The sequence below is a fragment of the Balaenoptera physalus genome, assembly GCF_965194825.1.
Source record: "Balaenoptera physalus genome assembly, chromosome: 1".
NCBI lineage: Eukaryota > Metazoa > Chordata > Mammalia > Artiodactyla > Balaenopteridae > Balaenoptera > Balaenoptera physalus.
Window position 1 is genome coordinate 88414201 of NC_138882.1, and position 22317 is coordinate 88436517.

Sequence of the window (22317 nt, forward strand, 5' to 3'; positions counted from 1 at the left end):
GACAAAGCTGTGCTGTAGCCAATCAAATTGCTCCGTAGACAATCGCCGTTCTGCCTATAAAAGGGTGAAGCGGCGCTATTGAGAATGATTTTGTTAGCCATCAAACGGGAGCAGTTTGCAGTGCCTGTGGGTGTCATGTCTGGTCGTGGCAAACAAGGAGGTAAGACCCGCGCCAAGGCCAAGTCGCGGTCGTCCCGCGCAGGTCTGCAGTTTCCGGTGGGGCGAGTGCATCGCCTGCTGCGCAAAGGCAACTACGCCGAGCGGGTGGGGGCTGGCGCGCCCGTGTACATGGCGGCAGTTCTTGAGTACCTGACCGCCGAAATCCTCGAGCTAGCGGGCAACGCGGCCCGAGACAACAAAAAGACGCGCATCATTCCTCGTCACCTGCAGCTGGCTATTCGTAACGACGAGGAGCTGAACAAGCTGTTGGGCAAAGTCACCATCGCCCAGGGCGGCGTTTTGCCGAACATCCAGGCTGTGTTGCTCCCCAAGAAGACGGAGAGCCACCACAAGGCAAAGGGCAAGTGAGGCCGGTCTCCGGAAGCCCTCCCAAGCCCCCTACTCGAAGGGGCACCTCTGAAATCAAAGGCTCTTTTCAGAGCCACCCATTTTTTCAAATAAAAAGAGTTGTTGCAACACCTGCTTTGCTCAATTTCACCCTTCTCAGTAGTAGACGTGCGGCCCAGGGGTACAGAGGGGGAGGGAGTACCTTTCGCCCATCCTCTGGAACCTTTGAGTACCTTACCGGTGTTTTGCTTGAGTAGGGGGAGGCGACGGGTTGTAAATCCGGGAGATTAATTAGCTCAGGTCAAGGTAGCAAGCCTCTTAGGCGCCAGGGTCGACTCAGTTCTAAGTACTCCGTCAGGCGACCCGCGATGCCTTAACTCGGAGTCGGATGCCTAGTGAGCAACTCTATAGTTGTTCCCCAGGCCTTTGCCCAACACTTGAGGTCCAGTACCAAGGGGACGTTCCCTCTCTCTCACACACGTACCCGCCCGGTTCACCCCAGTCGGTTAGGGGAACGGACAGTTTTCGGGAGTGTGGCGGACCTGGAGTTTGGCTTAAGTGAGTCGACTGTCTCAAAGGGGAAAAAAAAGGCGCCTTCGCGGCGGAGATACAGGTCCCCACTTAGGCTTTCGGAGGCGGAGTCTTGCGCCGGGAGGGGGGCGCAGATAACTTTCCAATCCGAAAAGCACGGAAAGGCGGAAACAAAACAAAACCAAAAACCACACAACGATCCGTCATGCCAACTAAGCTAGGGGGCTCGGAGAAGGCAACCAGGCGTTCCGGGGGCGGCGGGGCCAAACAGAAGGTTTGAGGTTCAATTCGGGAGCTAGAAAGCGTAGAAAGAGGGTTTCGCGGGTAGCGCGTTCCAAGGGAGCGAAGGGCTGAGGAGGAACATTCTGACACACTTGCGCTCAAAACTGACTCTCACCCTGAAAGAAAGGAAAAACAAGGCAGGGAGAACTGTTGGCAAACTGGACAGTAGAAAGGGAGGCGGGGAGGCGGGAAGGCGGGGAGGCGGGGGTGGGGGGGTGGGGATACTGCCCAAGCCAATCAGTGGCGCTAGGGCCGATGACGTCACAGCCAATGGACAGCCAGCGCGGGACTTTCAATTATTGTCCCGCCCAATCGGGAAAAGACTGTGCCTATAAAGACCGCTGCGGCGGGCTGGATCCCGGTTCCTCTCCTTGTGCAGCGTTGCGCCGGTGAGCTCGTGTCTCGTTTCGCTATGGCCCGTACAAAGCAGACTGCCCGCAAGTCGACCGGTGGCAAGGCCCCGCGGAAGCAGCTGGCCACCAAGGCGGCCCGCAAGAGCGCGCCGGCCACCGGCGGCGTCAAGAAGCCGCACCGCTACCGGCCGGGCACCGTGGCCCTGCGCGAGATCCGGCGCTACCAGAAGTCGACCGAGCTGCTGATCCGCAAGCTGCCCTTCCAGCGGCTGGTGCGCGAGATCGCGCAGGACTTCAAGACCGACCTGCGCTTCCAGAGCTCGGCCGTGATGGCGCTGCAGGAGGCGAGCGAGGCCTACCTGGTGGGGCTGTTTGAAGACACGAACCTGTGCGCTATCCACGCCAAGCGCGTGACCATCATGCCCAAAGACATCCAGCTGGCCCGCCGCATCCGCGGGGAGCGGGCTTAAGCAGTGTGCGCTCGGATCGAGGTTCCATCATATCCAAAGGCTCTTTTCAGAGCCACCCACAACTGTACTTGGAAGAAGCTGTGCCACTTGTCCGTGCTCTCCCGGCGGGCCCTCGCATACCCCGGGAGGAGAGGCCGTTAGAGCGGGCAGAGCGTTAGGCTCCAACAGATAGGCTAGAGAAAGGCCAGGTATCCGGCCTAGTCCCCTGCTTGCTGGCCGCCTTCCGGGGTGTCAAGATCTTTGAGTGAGTTTGGTCAGTCGGCTTCTCTGGACTGGCGAGGTTGTCGCTGCGTTCTTGGGCGCGGCCAGGGCGCCCAGTTTCGCTTCTTGGAGGCGGCCACGGGCCCTCCCGTAGGGTCAGGCTCTTCTAGGGCGTCTTCTTAGTCGACCGTGGCCCAGAGCTGTAATCTGTCCCGGGAGGGGTGGGGGGCTGGGGGTGGGGGGGTGGGGGGAGGTTAGAGCAGGCAGAGTCAGTAGGGGACGCTCAGGATTCGCGGGCTTGAGCGCGTGGGGGCTGGCCTTCAGGCAGTTGAGAGCCGCGCGCATGTCTGACCTCCTCACCCCCGCTGGAAAGGGCCCCGCCCCGCGTGGCTCTCCAGCTCCGGAGGGAAATCGCCACCCCGGTCGGTCCCGCCCCGTTTCTGCCGGGGGAAATGTGGCACTTTTGGGGTTCAAGTGTCGGTAATTTGGGGCTTCACTCCCACCCTCTGCTTCTAATCAAAACCCGGGTGTTGGATGGAAGGGTGTTTGTACAGATCCTAAGGCCACTTTCGTGAGCTGGGCGTTAAACAGATTGTTTCTTTCCTGCCGAGTTCACAGTGAGACTCACTCTACTCCGTGAAGTAATCTCTAAAAGCTTCAACCTGTGTTTGGATTCTCTGCCCAGCCTTGGTAGTGTCTCTACATGTTTTATTCAGACATGTGGGAAGTCGGTCCTCAGGTTTTGGATTACTCAGCGAAAGAACAGAAGTGGGGCTCTGAGTTCAAGTTTGGGGAAGAGATCAAACAGGCAGAACATGGTCCTCCTTTGGGGAGAGGAAGTTACCCACTGTTAGGAAATAGTGAGAATGGAGGCCTTAGAGATGATTCTTGTACCATTTGGGAGGTGGAAGTGCAAGGCCTCTAGTGAGCAGTGGCGTGGGGCAAGGTCTTGTAGAGCCCATCCCCACAGATACAAAGGCTCTGACCCATGGAGCTCAGATACAAAGGCTGTACAGGTCTTAGGTGACACCTCTTCTTAACCTTCTCAGTCACTTATCTGAACTTGGAAAAGGCCAAGACTTATGTTTTCTGCTTTGTCTCAGCACAGTGCCAGGTTAAAGCATTCATTATAGAGATAGTGAGAAATCACAGAAGGGAGAGGGAAAAGGAAGGATATTTACTTTTTGTTTGTTTGTTTGTATTTTAAGCTTTAGTTATGGGTTTTGAGATGTGTCAGAAAAGGGGGGAGCAGTGTAGGGACTGTGGCCCCTCCTGCTACAGGTTGCTGTGTGTTTCTGCTCCAGGGTCACAGCAATTTCCAGAGCATGCCTCTGGGTCTCTGCCTAGACCCTTATTACCTGCTTAGGCCCCCAATGCAGGGTGGATCCAGGGCCTGAGTCTGTACTCTGAGTTAAGAAGTAGTGAATTCAAGGGCTGTATGGGGCACCAACTTTGCACCCGTCATCTCATCCACCCTCACGGTAAAACTTTCAGGGACATACAGACATAGGGCTCTCTGAGGTACAGCTTGAGGTTCTCTGTTGAGTGACTTTGTCCAGCATCTCAGGTTCAGGAGCAGCTGAGCAGACCCTGGAAACTGCAATTTTGTGTCAGGTGTCAATGCTCCACATCCTCTGCCTGCCTCTGAGATCACATTGCTTTATTTTACCAGTCTGGGCACCCTTAACATCCAGGAAGTCTTTCTGTATGAATCTCAAGGGAAGTTTAGTGTCATTTTTGATATCCAGTCAGGAATAGAATAAAATTTTGTGTTCCTGTCACTGTAGAGACCTACCCTCACAGCAATCTAAATTGATTTTATCACCTGCTCATGGGTTACAACCTGCAACTGAAAACCACTGCAATAGAGAAAATTACAAAGAATAAAGTAAAATCATCACTCAAACTAAAAAATTCTTACTGTTTTGTTCAACAAGAAGCCTGGCTGGGACTTCCCTGGTGGCCCAGTGGGTAAGACTCTGTGCTCCCAATGCAAGGGGTCTGGGTTAGATCCCTGGTCGGGGAAATAGATCCCACATGCATGCCGCAACTAAGAGTTCCCATGCTGCAACTAAAAAGGTCCTGAATGCCACAGCTCGGTGCAGCCAAAATAAATAAATAAATAAATAAATAAATAAATAAATAAGACTCGGTGCAGCCAAAATAAATAAATAAATAAATAAATAAATAAATATTTAAACAGAAGCCTGGCAACTGTTCATAGCTGGAAGCATGTATATGAGTTTGCAGAAATGGGAACCAGGTCCTTAGGCTCTGTGAGCAGACAAGCACTATAACGAAGGCGAGCCGTGGTAGGCAGTGGAGAAAGGTGCAGATGAATTATCTGGAAGGTCAGAGGGAAAGGTCAGTTTTAACCGAGGGACCCACGGAGCTCTTCTTGTAAGACAACTTGAGGTGGGGTTCAAGAAAAAGACAATGAGAATTGTGAGTGGTGGCTGGTCCACAGGGTCCAAGGCCAGAAATGGGAAATGACTTTTCAGGGGTGGGATTTTGAGGCCGGCTTATTGGGGGTCTTGAATGCCAAACTGGGGAGGGGGTAAATTTCACTCTGTAAACAGTGTAGGGGGAGGGATTATAGAAGAGGAAGCAAAAAAATTAACATACCTATGTAGAGATGCTCATAAATACTAGTAATCAGAGAAAGGCAAATTAAAGCAATAATGAGATAATCACTTTATACTCGATACTCTGGCCAGTCATGGAAAGTTGAATAATGCTAAGGGTTGGCCAGGATGGAGGGCTTAGGTGGTTGGTGCCCAGCTGGTGGGGTGTGACCTAGGGCAGCCATTCTGAAGAGCAGCCTGGTACTTCTTAGGCCAATTAAGGTTATACATCATGGGAACCAGCAACTCTGTTTCTGGGTATTAATCCAAAAGAAATTCTCACACAGGTCTATCAGAGACCATGACAAGTATGATGGAACATTAGAAACAATGTGGGCATTCATCACTGGAAGAGTTGATAGAGAAAATGTGGTAGACACACTCCATGGAGCGCTCTGCAGCAGGACGAGACAGTGGATTATATGGATACATAACAATAAGGACAGATCTTAAAAACATAGTTCTGAGAGAAATAAGGACATGAGATCTAAAAGAATATTATTTATGAAAATTTTAAAATTAATAGATTTTGCAATCACACATAGAAATTAAAAGATACTTTAAACATAGTAGAATGGTTTTCTGTGGGGGGTGATGGGGAAAAGATAGGGAAATGGAGACAAGAGAGTAAGAAAAGTGGGGAACGCCCAAACGGGGCAATGCCTTAAGCAGGTGGGTAACATAATCAGGGCTGTGTACACGGAGGGTTAATCTGTAGTGGAGGTGCAAAAGGAGTCAGAAGTGAGCAGCAGCCAAGGAAGGCGGCCAAGTCCCAGGCCTCAGGGATGTAGCAGATGAGAGGTGCTGAGCATGAGGAGAACAAGGCAACCAGCCACAGCAATGGACTGGAGGGAAAGTTTTTATGTTATCGCAGGTAGAAGATTGCCTGAACCTGGATGGGGATAGAAGGAGGTGGTTATGGCAAAAAGTAATCAAAGGTGTCTCGAGACCTTCCTGCCTGAGCGACTGGGAGGATGAGGCCTCCATCACAGGAATAGGCAGCCTGGGACGGGGAGCTGCTGAAGCGTTCAGGCCACACTGGGTCAGAGCTGGCACCGGGCAGAGGCAAGTGGCCATGTCCTTCAGGCAGCTGGGATTGTGGATCTGGAGGCAGAGCTAGAGACCAGCTGGATTTTCCTATCTGCCCAGAGGAGCTAGAGGAACCAGTGGGAGTGCTTGGGAAGAGCTTATAGGGAGATCAAAGAAGGGGCCTCTCAGGAATCTACACCACTTAGGGATCCGGTGGGGAAGGGAAGTTAGAGTAGAGTTTTGTCCTAAAAGCAGAGGAAAAATATCATGAGGAAATTGGATCAGATGATTTCTTGGGTCTTTTCCAGAATCAATATTATATGGTTCTATTAAATAAATGTAGCAAATGTATTAAAGATCCTCAGATTATTTGGGGTTTTCAAATTTTAGACAAATATTTTAGTAAGATTCAGGAGCATCATAATGTATCAGAGAATGCCAAGTTATTTAAACTGCATGAACGTCAGTTTCTTGCTTTGAAAATGGGGATAACTACCTTTTGGGGTTGTTCTGAAGATTTGTAAACTATGCAAACTATATAAATGGTACATAGTAGGTATTCAATAAATGGGAACTATTACTCATTATTCTCTTGCTTAAAAATTAATTCAGGGACTTCCCTGGTGGCACAGTGGTTAAGAATCCACCTGCCAATGCAGGGGACACGGGTTCGAGCCCTGGTCCGGGAAGATCCCACATGCCGCGGAGCAACTAAGCCTGTGCGCCACAACTACTGAGCCTGCGCTCTAGAGCCCGTGAGCCACAACTACTGAGCCCTCGCGCCACAACTACTGAAGACCATGCCCAGAACCCATGCTCCACAACGAGAGAAGCCACCGCAATGAGAAGCACACCCACTGCAACGAAGAGTAGCCCCCGCTTGCCGCAACTAGAGGAAGCCCGCGCGCAGCAACAAAGACCCAACGCAGACAAAAATAAATTAATTAATTAAAAATAAATAAATTTAAAAAAATAAAAATTAATTCAAATCAAAGAGTGGTATCTAAATTCAACTCCAATGGCCACTTCATGGTTAGAGAAACCAGAGGTTGCTGTGCCTCCTTCCATCTTCATCTATTTTCTCCTTCAATCCTGCTGCCACCATTCTTGTCCAGGGCCCTATAAGGCTTGCAACAGCCTCCTAACTCATTTCAATTTCTAATTCTCTGTCCCCTTCAGTCCACCTTGCACACCTCAGTCAGACCAACCTTCCCAAAATATCACTCTCAACTTGCTTAAGAATCAACAGAGATCTCCAGGCTCTATTCTACTGTGTCTAATCTCCTCTGCCTGATTTCAAGGTTCTCCAAGATTCATCTCTTTAGGGTGTGGTGAGCCCAGCTGAAAAGAAAAACACTGGTATGGAAAATCACCCAGAGGATTGCCTGCTGAAAAATAGACATATGTGTAGTGCATTCTTTTCCTTTTCAATTTATAAAATTGAATTCTTTTTAGCGAATTCTTTTCCTTTTCAATTTATAAAACTCTATTTTTTAAGATTTAACTAATATTTATTGTCTGCCATGTGCCAGGCACTATGCTAGCCATTTGGAGATGGTTTATCCCACTTCCTATATTTTTAAAACATTGAGTGTTTTTTATAATAAAGACTTACAAAGGAAAAACAAAATGGCTCATAATCCTACTCTCTAGATTACTTCTGTTGATACACACACACACACACACACACACACACACACACAATAAAAGTGATACTTTACTTGAGAGAGAATCCAACAGTATAGAAAGGAATAAAATGAAAAGCAAAATCCTCCTCTTCCCAGTCTCCTACTTTATTTCCTCTTCATAATGGTAACAACTATTACAGATTTCTTATATGTACTTCCAGAAAAATGTTCTATTTATTTACCAATACAGTTCTATTTATTTACTAATGTTCTTTTAAGACAATTTACACAGAAGACACACTATCCTGCCCTTTGTTTTCTTTTTCCTTAAAAATATATTTTATCTATAAGTGAAATATATAAGTGAAAAAAGTATATATATATATATTTTATATAAAAGTGAAAAAAGCAAGGGGCATGACCTTGAGATATATATATGAAGTCCTTCTATCTCAACTCTTACAGATATAAAAGTGCCTCTGAATCAATCTGCTTTATTCTTTTTAAAGGATGCACAGCTTTCATTTAATGGTTATTTCTTAATTTATTTACCCAGACTCATATTAATTAATATTTAAGCATTTTCCAGATTTTTGCCACTAAAAACACTGTTACAACTTATTATCCTTGTACATATAATTGGGGTTCATTTTCAGTATATCTGAAGGGTTTTTTTGGTAGGTATTGCTAAACTGTAAGCTTCCAATCTAAAAGTTTTGGTACAACTGGCTCTGGACATTAGCAATTAAATTTGGTCAGTTTGTTATTTAGTTCTGAATCTCACAGTCCCTCTTAGACAGGATGAGCAAAATGTTAAGTGTTTCTTGATCTTCCTGCAAAGTTTCTTTCTTAAGGCCGTGGGCCCTCTCCAACCAATCAGAATCCCTGCTCAGGGCTAAACTTTGTGAACTCACGATTGAATTTTCCTCAGTCAGGTTTTGATTTTGGATTTGTGTTTCTTTGATTGATTTTCCCCCCTCTTCTCTTCCTTTGCTACTTGGATTTTGTGTTTAATGGTTGGGAAGTTATTGTATTCAGTCTTATTGCATTGTGAGGTGGTAGAAAAGGAAATGAAGGGCTGGTGGCCACTCATATGAGAAAATTGAACTTTGGCAAAGTTAAGATTTGCCATGGTTCATATAGCCCAGACTATCTTCCTATCTATCTATGTATCATCTATATCTATCTATCTATCTATCTATCTATCTATCTATCTATCTATCTATCTATCTATATCTTCCGATTGTCTGGGGCGGGGGGAATTGTACATTCTTATTTTAAGACATCCGAACAATTCAAAATGTTCAATGACTATAACAAAAACCAACATCCATAAATCACTCAAATTTTTGCGAACATTCTTCCTGATAATTCTCTATACATCCATACATATTTATATATACTAGTAATATTCTGCATTAATGATAATTCTATCCTTTTGGCTCAAGTAGGGAAATAACATGTTCATCAATAGATAGAATATAAAGTTCAGAGTAAAAGGTTTCAAAGGAAGCAAATAAGAATGTTGTGAAAGATGACAGGAGCATCCAGTCTTCTAGAGGATAATGCTGCTATTCAGAGAAACAGGGAGCCTGGAAAGGAAAGGTAAGACTTCAAACTGGTCCATTGTGAAGTCTGATTAGCCAGTGGGACACTTAAGTGACCATGGTAATGGAAGTAGACATGCAGACTGGGCAAGAATCATTTGTATACATATATCCTAGTGGAAGTCCTGAATTCACCCAGGGAAGGAAAGACTTGGCAGCCAGGGCTGGCTTACAGAGAGTATTTGAGCCACTCAGGGGGTAGAAATGGGAAGGAAATTATTTTGTTAGCAAATCAGAGCATTGGGTCTTCCCTGGCAGTCCAGTGGTTAAGACTCTGTGCTCCCAATGCAGGGGACATGGGTTCAATCCCTGGTCGGGGAATTGAGGTCCCATATGCCCCGCAACACGGCCAAATAAAATAAAATTAAAAAACAAACAAGCAAAACAAAAAAGCAAATCAGAGCATTAATTCCTCACTGTTACAGATAGTTAAGAACAACAACAAAAAAGCCATTTATTAACACAAAAATATGCATAATGCATATACTGTAATTCGGCAATATTCACAGGCTGGATAGGACTAACAGAGGATTCGGTCATGTCCTATTATAATAGTATTTAATGGAGTAGACGAGGTGGGAACAGGGATCATTATTAAAATCACTGTAAAGATGTATAATTAATGGTTAAAGGACAAGATCTTGGAGAAATTTAGGAGTAAAAAAAAGAAACATATCCACTGATTACAAAATTCGATACTGTCAAAAACACAAACCAGTAGAGAACAAATGTATGGACACCAAGGGGGGAAGGCGGCAGGAGTGGGGTGGTGGTGTGATGAATTGGGAGATTGGGATTGACATATATACACTAATATGTATAAAATGGATAACTAATAAGAACCTGCTGTATAAAAAAATAAATAAAATAAAATTTAAAAAAAACCCCACAAACCAATAATATTTAGTAAAACAAGCTAACTACATTTTTTATTCATACTTCTTTTTTGCCCCAAATGCTTTTAGGAAATAAGCTATTTTAACTTTTTCCTCCTGTAATATTTTGTCCTACAAAAATTTTATTAGGATCATTCACCTAATGTTTTTCTTTTCCATCAAAGAAAGCAAAATTTAACATTATGGTAAAAAATTAGGGCAATATATACCCAGATTCTAAATATTTTTGTTTGATTTAAAGAAAAACTGTTACCTAGATCAGTTGTTCTCAAACTTTAATGTGTTTCAGAATCAACTGAAAGGTTTGTTAAAATACAAATTGCTAGGCCTCACCTCCCAGAGTTTCTCATGCAATAGGTCTGGGGTAAGTCCAAGATTTTGCATTTCTAACAAGTCCCAGGTGATCTGACGTTCCTAGATTAGAGACCACACTTTGAGAACCACTAATTTAGATAATGGACATGTTCCCCCACCCCCTTCCTTTATTCTTTGGTTTCTCTTCAAACTTTTGATATCTCCTTCTCCAGAGTATCTCAGTGAGGATCAGATATATTCAATCTGCATTGCCTTTAAAGTTAAAAAAAAAAAAAAAAATCACAGTGATATTTGAAATACAAATGCCATCAGTTGCAGTTGAGATTTTAATTTAAAGGGAAGATGAAACATCTTGACCATTGAATCCTCTTATTTATTTCTCACTTGGACATCTTCACAAATGTTATTCTTGCCTCTCACCCCCTGATCCTCCCCTTCCCCTTTACTGTATCTCTTAATAGGATGCCGAGCATTCGGTTCCTTCCTTTTTTTATTTTTTTTTTAATATTTATATATTTATTTATTTGGCTGCGCCGGGTCTTAGTTGCGGCATGTGGGATCTAGTTCCCTGACCAGGGATCGAACCCAGACCTCCTGCGTTGGAGCGCTGAGTCTTAACCACTGGACCATCAGGGAAGTCCCTCGGTTCCTTCTTAACAGTCTGACACAAGCCCGACCTCCACAGCCAAGCTTGCTCATTTCCCAGCAGCCAGTGACTTCTGTAGTGTTAAGACTCCTATAGTAATCATCGGCTACATTTCTCATCATACCGACTATGTGCCACCATGTACTTTTGGGCTGTGTATGTTAGTATGTATGTATTGTATATGTATGTATTTATGTATTATTTTTATCCCCTATTCTGATAATAAGCTCTTACAGGCAAGTCTCACATGCTTTGACTTTCTGGCATTTCCATTGCTAAGCACCATGTTTTAAACCTAGCTCACCAAGTGTTTGATGCTAATGAGAGCTGCCAAGTGTGGAGACCAATAAAGCAATAGCTGGCTTATCTTTTGGGAGCTGACAGAACTTCTTCTGTAGGATTTTTTTCTTGGCTACATACAAGCCAAATTTAGCTGTAAAATCATAAGCCTAGATAGAACACCAAAAAAAAATCTTTTACTTGCAAATGTAATAGCTGCAAAGCTATAATTAGGTTTAAGGACCAGAGGCGTGGACCTACATTTCAATTCAAATCAAGGTAATTTAGAAGTGATAGTATAGAGAATGGCTTCACATATATATATAAAGGAGAATTTGCTTTTGCCTTGTCAAAAATTAAATTGTGCTTTCTGTATTGATGGTGGGTATGTTTCTGCCGGTCTCTTACTCTAGGCTATAACAGGCCCTAATGGAAAAGTCACATACCCGAACTGTTTCTTGAAGACTTGCTTTCACATAAAGGTTACATAGTTTGCTCAGATTTTATATAAGGTTCATACTTAGTTGCTTCTGCATTTGTCTCTTTGTAGTGTTATCACTATACGACAAACCTCATAAACTAAATTCTCCCTTAAATGTAGCGTACGTGTGCATGCACAGGCACTACTCTCAGCAGATAACTGTAAGGGGCCTTTAACACCAAAAACAAAGGAAACCAAAAATACTTTTCATACACTAGCCAGATAATTTCCAGATGTACTTAAGTATTGTATTAATGAGCTCATCTCTGGTCTAACAACCTATATTTGTTTCATTTTTGAATGGTTGGTGACTGGATTTGGTTCTGCTAGTGCTTTTGCACCTTTTGAAGTGAGGAGACTGTAATGACACAATTACCCAATGTGAGCACAGCGTTAAGCCGCCCAGCCCAGTCCCTCACTGTAGACCTGGTTAAGTGAAGCCCACACACACCACTTTCCGCAGTCTGGTCCAACGATTACAAATGATACACGCCCAAAAGCGAACTGAAAAACGCTTTAAATCTGGAGCACGTATAGACTTTCAGGTTGGCAAAAATTGAGGCAGGCAAGTGAAAGGCAGCTTTTGGTAAGTGACTCGGGTTTTCAGGGCTGTTAGCACTTTTGTTGGGCATCGGTACCTCCTAGACTCCTGGTCCCACTACTAACCAACCCCCAAATTCAAAGTTACCTATACTTCAGGCAAGTGTCTAGCTCTTCTGATGACTGTGTGGTTGGCCCTAAAAAGGGCCTTTGAGATTGTCACGTAGCACAGAAGCTGCAGCTTAGCCTCCGAAGCCATACAGGGTACGTCCCTGCCGTTTGAGCGCGTACACCACGTCCATGGCAGTGACCGTCTTGCGCTTGGCGTGCTCCGTGTAGGTGACCGCATCCCGAATGACATTCTCCAGGAACACCTTCAACACACCTCGGGTCTCTTCGTAAATGAGGCCGGAGATGCGCTTGACTCCCCCGCGCCGAGCAAGGCGCCGAATGGCGGGCTTGGTGATGCCTTGGATGTTATCTCTCAAAACTTTGCGGTGGCGCTTAGCGCCACCCTTGCCCAAGCCTTTCCCGCCCTTCCCTCTTCCCGACATAGCAGATGAGGTCTGAAAACACCTTTGAGACAAGCAAGGTCGGCTTTTCCCCTGATATACAAGAGTAGCGGACCAGATTGAAAACCGAAAGCGCGCGGGCGGGAAGCTGTCCAAATGGGCCCAGCCCGCTCGACATTTCGTCATTTCTTTTCTGCTGTTTCCCTATCCCTCCTTCACCGTCCACAGCTCCCTCTAATGGACTCTCACCGTTTATTTTTATTTATTTATTTAACTTATTTATTTCTGAAGTATAGTTGACTTACAATTTTATATCAGTTTCAAGTGTATCGACAGCGATTCAATATTTTTATAAATTAGACTCCGTTTAGTTATTATAAAATACCAGTTACATTCTCTGTGCGGTACGACATATTCTTCTAGCTTATTTATTTTATACATAGTAGTTTGTATCTCTTAATCCCCTACTCTTATATTGCGCCTCCCCCCTCAGACTCCAATCTTTTAAAAGATCTATTTGCCAGAGTCCCCGGGAGAATTCGGATCCCAGCTTCCGGATCCCGTCGCTGTTTTCGCCTCTGTCTCTCTCCCTGTGTGCCCCCAGAAGGCATTAAATTTAGGCTAGGAAGAAAGGAATAGTGGAGATGACCAGAGGAAGAGCAAATGGAATCCAGAAACGGAAAGGAGAACAGAGCACCAGCGCCGCGTACAACACCGACAGAAGGATCCCAGGCTTCGGAACTACGGTTACATAAAACTGCAGCAAAGGCGGTTCCCACAATTAGACTGACAAACCCGGTAGGCGATCTCAAGAGCAGCGGCACCTTGGATGTGCGTGGAGGGGGAAGCAGGGAGAGCGCCGTAATTCCCGAGTCTCGTCTCTGTTTTGTTGATATGAGGCATGGAGTTTCACCTCATCTAGGAGAAATCAGATCCTAGGAAAACTGGTCTGTGTACTGCAAGACTTCTAACATGGAGGTCAGTGAATCCAACTCACTGTCATGCAAAGCTCTGCTGAAAGAAGCAATATATATATAGAAAGAAGACTGAAGGGCCTCCGTACCTCCGTTTTTACAGATCCTCTAAATCCGACCCTTGTTTTCAGCCAGAATTCAGTGCCCAAACTGAGGCCCTACATGGAGCTAGCAAAGTTTGCTGGATTGCGTTTCACAAGAGGACATCTGCTCCATATTGAGAGTCATTACCAGAAACTTCCTTATGAAATTGGGGTTCTACTGATAACACGTTCATTACCAGGGCCTTCTGTAGAATACAGGAGGAGATGTGGTTTCTGCATCAGAAATAATTATGTTTTTTTCTGAGACATTATTATTTTTTTGATATCTTTAAAAAAATAACGACAACAAAAAACAACTTATGTTCCTTCTTTCAGCTCTCCTTTAGCTCAACCTTCTATATGCTAATGAATCTTAAATCTATATCTTTATCCAAACTTCCAGGCTCCAGACATGTAGATTCTCCTGGTTGTTCTTTAGTCATTTTAAACTCAAAATCTCCAAAAATCAAAATGTTTAAACTTAAAATCTCCAAGGTATGAATCTCGTGGGGGCTGAGGGAATATATTCTCCTCCGCCCACCCCATAAGAATGGGGTTCTCTCTCTGCTCTTTGGATGGTGCCACCATGCATCACATGCCTAAATCAACACCCTGGAATTCACAATAGATGTTGAAGGGTAGTAGCATATGCCACTCCAAAACATGACTGTAGGAATTCAGGACATGCTACCTCAAAATATGCTGCTTTGGTGTATTGATTATTTTGAGCCGTAATACTTTGAAAAACAGCAAATGCAGGGACAGACTTTCTTTGAACTCCCCTTATCTGCCTAAAGACAGATCCTTGGAAAGGAACTCAATTGATAGAAATCCCGTCCCCAGGTGGTTTCATCAACCAGGGAAGATTGACTCTTGTCACAGGAGAGGAGACTAGAAGTCAACACCACACTCAAACTTTGTCACAAACTATCATACCTCCCATCTATTCTAAGGGTCCATTCATCTTTCCTAAAAATCATTTACTCTCCCTAAGAGGCCTACCTGACCCCTCTTTCCTGTTAATCTTTGTTAATTTTCAGACCCAGCCAGGGACCCTAAGGGGGTCAAGGAAAAATTTTCCTCCCCTACACAACCCCTCACTGTACAGTATAGGCAGTAGTGTTAAGGACTGGTAGAAAAGAGGAAGTGTTTATCAATGAGTAGGATGTTGGGGGAATGAGTTTAGCTCAGAATGGGGTAAGAAAAAAAGCTCAAAATCATGGCTTCTCAATTTGGTCTAGGGCTGCAGGCCACTCAAAATGAAAGGGAAGAAGGCACATGGCCTGACTAACCCACAAACCAAAGATTCAGTCTCAAAATGGGGTACTTGAAGCCCTGGTGGTGCTTGAAGTCAAAAACTAAACACAAACTGTCTTTCTGAAACATATATTTTAATTTAGTTCACTACTTTTGTATTAAAAAGAAACACATGTGCATACAAAACATTATATGCTTAATAATTCACTTACTAACATTTTCTTTTGCCTGTTTATTCCCTATGGTAAAATTTAAGCTTCTCATCACTGTTTTCTTCCCCTCCTCAGTACTAAATAGTGAAATTTCAGTGCTGTCTCAAAACTGCAGATTCTTATTATTTCTGATGAAAGAAACTTCAGAAATATTAAAGGAGAAAAATATTCCCTCTTCCTCACAGCTGCAGCAAAGCAGAGGTTCTTCTTTTTTTTTTTTTAATTAATTAATTAATTAATTTTTGGCTGTGTTGGGTCTTCGTTTCTGTGCGAGGACTTTCTCTAGTTGTGGCAAGCGGGGACCACTCTTCATAGCGGTGCGCGGGCCTCTCACTATCGTGGCCTCTCTTGTTGCGGAGCACAGGCTCCAGACGCGCAGGCTCAGTAGTTGTGGCTCACGGGCCTAGCTGCTCCGCAGCATGTGGGATCTTCCCAGACCAGGACTTGAACCCGTGTCCCCTGCATTAGCAGACAGATTCTCAACCACTGTGCCACCAGGGAAGCCCAAGAGGTTCTTCTTTATTATAAACTTGCTTCTGATAAAGTGGTGTATTGAGAATGCTCACAGGAGTATCACTCTATTGTCCAATGTGGAGAATAGGTGAAGTTGAACTAATATGAATCAGAATTCTGTTATTAAAGGTGACTTCTAAGGCAACCATATATCAGATTGTTATATTTAGAGAAATGTTACCTATGACCCATAATGATATACTATTCTGATAATCTTATTTGATTTGTTGCCCCGGAGTTAATATTTAAATTGGCATCACTGTTTTTGAGTAGAAATTCTTATTCAATTTCTTTATTAAGCCAGAGGAAGACTCTTGGAATTTTCTTATTCTCTACATTATAAAGGTAATATATGTCCCATTACTGTTAGATTCTATATAAATAGCTTGAGAATCTTTTTCTTGTTTAAATGAACACATCTACACAGCTTGGCCAAGAGTGCATACACTAAAAAAAAAAAAAGAACATTTCAAAGAAATGTGTCATTTGTTTGGGCAGCTTTGGACTGTCATCGACACCTGCCCTGGGGTAGTTTCCTCTTCTGATGGGAATAGTTCAGTTGAGTAATTCGATCGTATGTTGTGAAGATTCTTCAGTGCTTTAAAATATACTCCAAGCCTGATGAAACTGGAAATCCATTATAATTTCATTCTTCTGCTTTAGTATATTACGCAGGCCTTGTTGCTTATCCAGGATGAGCCATAACTTCTCTGAGACTCAGTTTATTTATCTGTAAAATGAGGAAAATAACATCTATTTCACAGAGTTGGGATTAAATGAGATAGTGTATGTAGAGAGTTTTACAATACTGAGTAGTGCTCTGTATATGTAAGACATCATTACAAAACCACCACAGGAGGGGGTAACAGTTGTTCACATCAGCTACACTTTTGTGCTGACATTTTGGCTCTTCTCCCTAGAGCAGGAGATTGCTGCTGCCTAAGGAGACTTCTAATATGAATCAGAATTCTCTTATTAAAGGTGACTTCTAAGGCAACCATACATCACAGATTGTTATAAAGGTAAGTTTCTATCTTGTGTTTAATTTTCAGGAAATCCTTTCAAAATCACTTTTATTTTATTTTGACTTCAGGAAGATGGTCATTCATACTGACACCATAGAGGTAAGTTTTGAGCCTCTTGGGGCTGCTTTTGTTCTCAGGCTTGAGATTTTATAAGATTTGGATGCAGTAATGTTTTTCTAATCAAATAAGCATATGAGTAAAAGTTTTTATGTCAGTTATTACAATTTAAAGCATTGGTAAACTTACATAACTGCTGTTTTATTACATGTAATTTTCCGAGAAATTCTTCAAAGCATATGAAATAAAAGGCAAAGGATCTTCAATTTCCTTTCAGAGAATAGAAAAGATATGAAACTTTAAGCATCAGAAAACACTTTATTGAAGAAAATATGCTAGCAACTCAGTAATCAACGAAAAATTTATTTGCTTTCACACTTTAAATTTAAATCTGACTGATAAACAACTTTATTTAAAACTCTTCACCACTGTAAAGGAGAAATTAATATTTCTGGTCTTATCGTCCGTTACTTAAAGCGTTCCATCTATAGGACCAAATTAGCCATTGATGGATTGAGGAGGAGGAAACCGCATTCCAAGGGGAAAAGGCTGAAGGCTCTACTCGGTAAATTGGTACCGGTCAGCACGCAGCTTTGGCAGAGATCCGAATCAGGTAAACGTTAAGTTTAGTTTTTGGTTCCTTCAACCACATATTTTGTTGAACCTCAGTCATAATGTAACTCTAACTTGCTTGGCTCGGTGTCAGGAGCTAAATAAATGTTAGCTGTGGGAGAGGAGTTACAGTAACTAGTAAGTGGAAATGCAGGCTGAAACCTAGGGCATGCTTGTATTTCGAAAGAACCTGCTAATATATAAATCCCAAGCGTGTAAAAACACTTTATAAATTACTCTTACAAACGTTACAGCAGTTTAAAGAAAAGGTCTGAAAAAAAAAAATCTGTGATCGGTAAGATTACAGAAAAGTACTGGAAAGGGGAAGTTATAAAAGATTAGCATAACAATCTTCTGCCCAGTAAATAGGATTGATTTCTATCCAATGAGATTACATTTTCGGAAATTCCTAGTTTTTCTGGCCCAATCAAGACGAGGCTATGTCTATAAATAAGACTGCCTAGGGGCCGCTGAATAAAACGAGTGAGATATCATGGCCCGTACGAAGCAGACTGCCCGCAAGTCGACCGGTGGCAAGGCCCCGCGGAAGCAGCTGGCCACGAAGGCGGCCCGCAAGAGCGCGCCGGCCACTGGCGGCGTTAAGAAGCCGCACCGCTACCGGCCGGGCACCGTGGCCCTGCGCGAGATCCGGCGCTACCAGAAGTCGACCGAGCTGCTGATCCGCAAACTGCCCTTCCAGCGGCTAGTGCGCGAGATCGCGCAGGACTTCAAGACTGACCTGCGCTTCCAGAGCTCGGCCGTGATGGCGCTGCAGGAGGCGAGCGAGGCCTATCTGGTGGGGCTGTTTGAAGACACGAACCTGTGCGCTATCCACGCCAAGCGCGTGACCATCATGCCCAAAGACATCCAGCTGGCCCGCCGCATCCGCGGGGAGCGGGCTTAAGGCACGCGTTTTAAACTAGACGATCTAAAGGCTCTTTTCAGAGCCACCCATGTTTTCATAAAGAGCAGCTGTGCCAGCTTTAAGCTTGGTGAGTTCCTAATGCACAAGTGTTAAGGGTAAAGTGGGTCGGGGAGTCTCGCCCGTGTTGGGTGGTGAGGTTATGGAATTAAGGCAGACAGACGCTAGAGGGAGCACCAGAGGCAAGGTCTGGGTCGTGTCGGTCAAGTACTGCTTTTACTTGCTGGCTTTATTTCTTAGTCCAGAGCGCCAACCTTGCTAAACTTTGCAAGAGGATAGAATCTGCTCTACCAGTCGTTTGTAACGCGTTCCAAAGTGCTAGTACAAAACGTTAGCACAAATCTGAATACTGAAATTAAGTGACACTTTAGAAGGCCGTCATTATGTGATAACTGTTGGGATGGCAATCTGGGATTTCAGCCCGATTGTACAGTTACTAGAACTAGGCAGGATGTTAGGTAAAATCCTCGATCCCCAAGTAGTTCCTCGGGATTTCAACTAAGAAGAATGGGGGCAACAGTCCCGAGATGTGTAAGAACCCATCTTCCTCGTTGCCTAAGACAGGAGGCGCAAACCGCGAAAAAAAAAAAAAAAAGAAAATGTGGGCTGAGGTATTGTTGCAAAAACCAGAACCAAACAAACTTCCACAAAGTAGTACAGAGGAGTAAAATGATGCAAAAATAAGAGAAAGTTAACTTGTCTTTAGCTGGCGCTTCAGATCTCCAAGTAAAAGTGAAAACCAATTAACAACAAAAGACCACAAACAGGTGAAACTACTTTTTACATAATTTAGTGGTTAGTGTGAAATGGAACATTTTGATTGGTTAACAAGACATTTGTTAAAAGGGCCACTAAGGGAGCGCGAGCAGAACCTTATTTACATGGACTCCGCCCCTCTATGACGACACTGTTGGATATTAACCAATAAAAACATAATACTGTGCTAGTCTTCATTTGCATACAGGCTCTATAAGTAGCGCGTAACCAGGTTGTTTCGGTGTAGTCGGGATCACTTCTACTGGCGTGTGGGGATTCTCCTGTGCGAAAATGCCGGATCCAGCAAAATCTGCTCCTGCTCCTAAGAAAGGTTCTAAAAAGGCTGTCACGAAAGTGCAGAAGAAAGACGGTAAGAAGCGCAAGCGCAGCCGGAAGGAGAGCTATTCTGTTTATGTGTATAAGGTGCTGAAGCAGGTTCATCCAGACACCGGCATTTCGTCGAAGGCCATGGGCATCATGAACTCCTTCGTGAACGACATCTTCGAGCGCATCGCGGGCGAAGCGTCGCGCCTGGCGCATTACAACAAGCGCTCGACTATCACGTCCCGGGAGATCCAGACAGCTGTCCGCCTTCTGCTGCCCGGCGAGCTAGCCAAGCATGCCGTGTCGGAAGGCACCAAGGCGGTCACCAAATACACCAGTTCGAAGTAAGCGTGCAAGAGACGGACTAGAACATCTTATTTTACCCCAAAGGCTCTTTTCAGAGCCACTTAAGTTATCGGGGAAAGTGGCTGTAAACACTTGATAAAAGGTGGGTTTAGTTGTTGGTTGGGTTGGTTGGGTTGGTTGGGTTGGTTGGGTAGGGTGGGCCCATGATCACGAGTGCTTTTTGGATTTGGGGCTAGATTGGGACAGTGATTGAAGGTTGCCTTGTTAAAGTCTAGGACCTCCCATGGTCCAGTGGTGCCACCTAGTGGTATGTGTCTTGCTGCTGGTAACAAGTGATTGGTCCTTAAGATGGTTCCTACCTAGTCTGAGTCCTCAATGGGAGCTTAGGTACGGAGGGGCGGGGAAGGGCTGTCTCTTATTATTAAACCAGCAAGCGAGTTGGGTTTTATTTTATTCTAGAGTACAGATAGAGAGTACTATAGTTTCCCCAGTTCCCGCTGTTTCTTAATGTTTTAATCTATTTTTAACATATACCTCTAGGTGTCTGTCACAAACTTTCAACGTCGCCAAATGCTTTAGTATGTTGGCCTACCTGTAAATCCCAACCTGGCCCAGTGACCCTCAACCAGATAGATTTCCCACCCCACCCCCTCCACTCCCCCATCACCCCCCCATGGGATATTGGCAATATCTGGAGACATTTTTGATTGTCATCACTTGGGGAGAGGGGTGCTACTGGCATCTAGTGGGTAGATGCCAGGGATGCTGCTAAACATCCTATAATGCCTAGGAGAGCCCCCACTACCAAGAATTATTTGGTGAATGACGTTGACCCTTGCGCCAAGGTTGAGAGACCCAGTGCCCAAAGACTTCCCTTCCTTCAGGATTTTTTCCCTTCTGGGTTTAATCCTCATTTAGGTCAAACCCTTCCCCACTCCTACCCTGCTTTTGGTGAAAACTGAGCAGCACTTAACTTACTGTGCTTGTTTACACTCCTCCACTGGAAAATTATCTTCTCCAGGGCAAGGACCTTGTCTTGGTTCTGTAACTTTCCTGGTTATAGGACCCACCTCCAAGCTTGCTAAACATACTTCCAGGTGCCTCTCCTGAAGTTCCCTGATAAGGTCACGTTGGAGGTGGGGGACTGGGGAGGTGGTTTTTAGTGTTCTCAGGTGTATTTTTTTAGAATAGATTTTGGGGGCATGGTGTATAAAAGGGCACAGTTAACATGTGGGATGAATTTCTAAGGCCCTCTCAGTTCAAAACTTGCATAACTCAAGACCAATCCCGAAAAAGGCTGGATATTTTACCAAATAAAATATACCCTTGAGGCAAAAGGAAAAATCTTAGCTTCCAATTCACTTGACAGTCAAGTTTTGAAATTAAGCCATTCCTGGTTAAACTTGGGGGAATTTACATGACTTTGTGCTTAAAATGAATTTTATTCATTTATAATGTAGGAGTTCAAATTTACATCTAATTAAGAGTTGCATAAAGTGGGCTGTATGTGATTTCTTTCTTTCACTGGGAAATTAAGATTCTCAGTGAGTCATCTTTCCCTAGAGACTATCAGACAAGGGACCAGGGAAAGATGACTCAACTGAGAACCTAAAATTTCTAGTTGAAAGAAAAGAAATCATTATACAACACACTTTATGGTAGGAAAAATCACTCTATAAGTGAGAACTTACATGTGCCAGACCCTGTGCTAGGTGATGGGGATATACAGGTGCTCTCCTTCCCAAGTCCATGAAGTGCACCTGGAATTTTATTTGTGACCAATTATATCAAGTGTCCTCTGGGAAGTTTTTTTTTAAGTTTTAGTTTTACCCAATTTTCACTGTAACATCTTTCAACTTTTTAATCATCTGATTTTTGTAGATGGAATTCTTCATCGTTCCCTTTATAATCTGTGACTAGGTGTCATTATTTCTGTACTCCTCATCCAGGTTGTAACATTTTCTTTTCACTTTAATATGTCTCTTTAAACTTAAAATTTTCACATAGACTATTTTTTAGGGTTTTTCATTATATTGGAAAGCTCTGGCTGTCCCACCCTCTTGCCCGCAAAGCAATTTAAGTCACATTGTACTTGGCTCCTAGCATCTCAAACCTGCTGAAGCTTTCTTTGTTCACCATGGTCCTAGCTTGAGAGAAATTTTATCTTCTTGTTCCCTGTGAGATTCATTTTCTTTTGCAGAGGGTATAACTATAGTAAAGTATGGGAATAAGCCTTTTCTCAGTCATCCCAAATAAAATTTATCAGAAAATATTGTCGGCTTAAAATGTCCCATATCCAACCATACTCGACACTTCCACTGCTGTCTTCCCACTCCAAGCCACCATCACACCTCCCAGGTATTTGCAATGACTTT

The 22317-nt window shown here is 44.0% G+C and overlaps 3 protein-coding genes and 2 pseudogenes across 11 annotated transcripts in view; 4 read left to right on the forward strand and 1 right to left on the reverse strand.

The window, feature by feature from the left end:
- The first annotated feature begins 84 nt into the window (after positions 1 to 84).
- LOC309661461 (histone H2A type 2-A pseudogene) lies at positions 85 to 638 on the forward strand (annotated as a pseudogene). Its single transcript has one exon. The product of its transcript is annotated as a histone H2A type 2-A pseudogene (transcript).
- Positions 639 to 769: 131 nt separating this feature from the next.
- On the forward strand, positions 770 to 2550 carry LOC309661481 (histone H3.2). Its single transcript, XM_082463172.1, has one exon. The coding sequence runs from the start codon at positions 1733 to 1735 to the stop codon at positions 2141 to 2143; it is 411 nt and encodes a 136-aa protein (XP_082319298.1). The 5' UTR covers positions 770 to 1732; the 3' UTR covers positions 2144 to 2550.
- Positions 2551 to 12579: 10029 nt separating this feature from the next.
- LOC309667431 (histone H4 pseudogene) lies at positions 12580 to 13087 on the reverse strand (annotated as a pseudogene). Its single transcript has one exon. The product of its transcript is annotated as a histone H4 pseudogene (transcript).
- Positions 13088 to 18113: 5026 nt separating this feature from the next.
- Positions 18114 to 19207, forward strand: LOC309667449 (histone H3.2). Its single transcript, XM_082475870.1, has one exon. The coding sequence runs from the start codon at positions 18128 to 18130 to the stop codon at positions 18536 to 18538; it is 411 nt and encodes a 136-aa protein (XP_082331996.1). The 5' UTR covers positions 18114 to 18127; the 3' UTR covers positions 18539 to 19207.
- The window catches only part of LOC309667366 (histone H2B type 2-F), a 72239-nt gene continuing 68502 nt past the window's right edge, over positions 18581 to 22317 (forward strand). For 5 of the 7 annotated variants that reach the window (XR_014267729.1, XR_014267730.1, XM_082475754.1 and 2 more), the window contains exon 1: positions 18581 to 19980. Coding sequence is in view for 5 of the 7 variants with exons in the window: in XM_082475754.1 (XP_082331880.1) it covers positions 19604 to 19980 (377 nt within the window). In the remaining 2 variants the exon portion in view is untranslated. The remainder of the gene's footprint in view (positions 19981 to 22317) is intronic. The other 2 variants (XM_082475750.1, XM_082475751.1) reach the window with 1 other exon arrangement.

Excerpts from the sequence above, each read along its gene's own strand:
- LOC309661481 (XM_082463172.1), top strand. The coding sequence starts at position 1,733 with ATGGCCCGTACAAAGCAGACTGCCCGCAAGTCGACCGGTGGCAAGGCC.
- LOC309667449 (XM_082475870.1), top strand. The coding sequence starts at position 18,128 with ATGGCCCGTACGAAGCAGACTGCCCGCAAGTCGACCGGTGGCAAGGCC.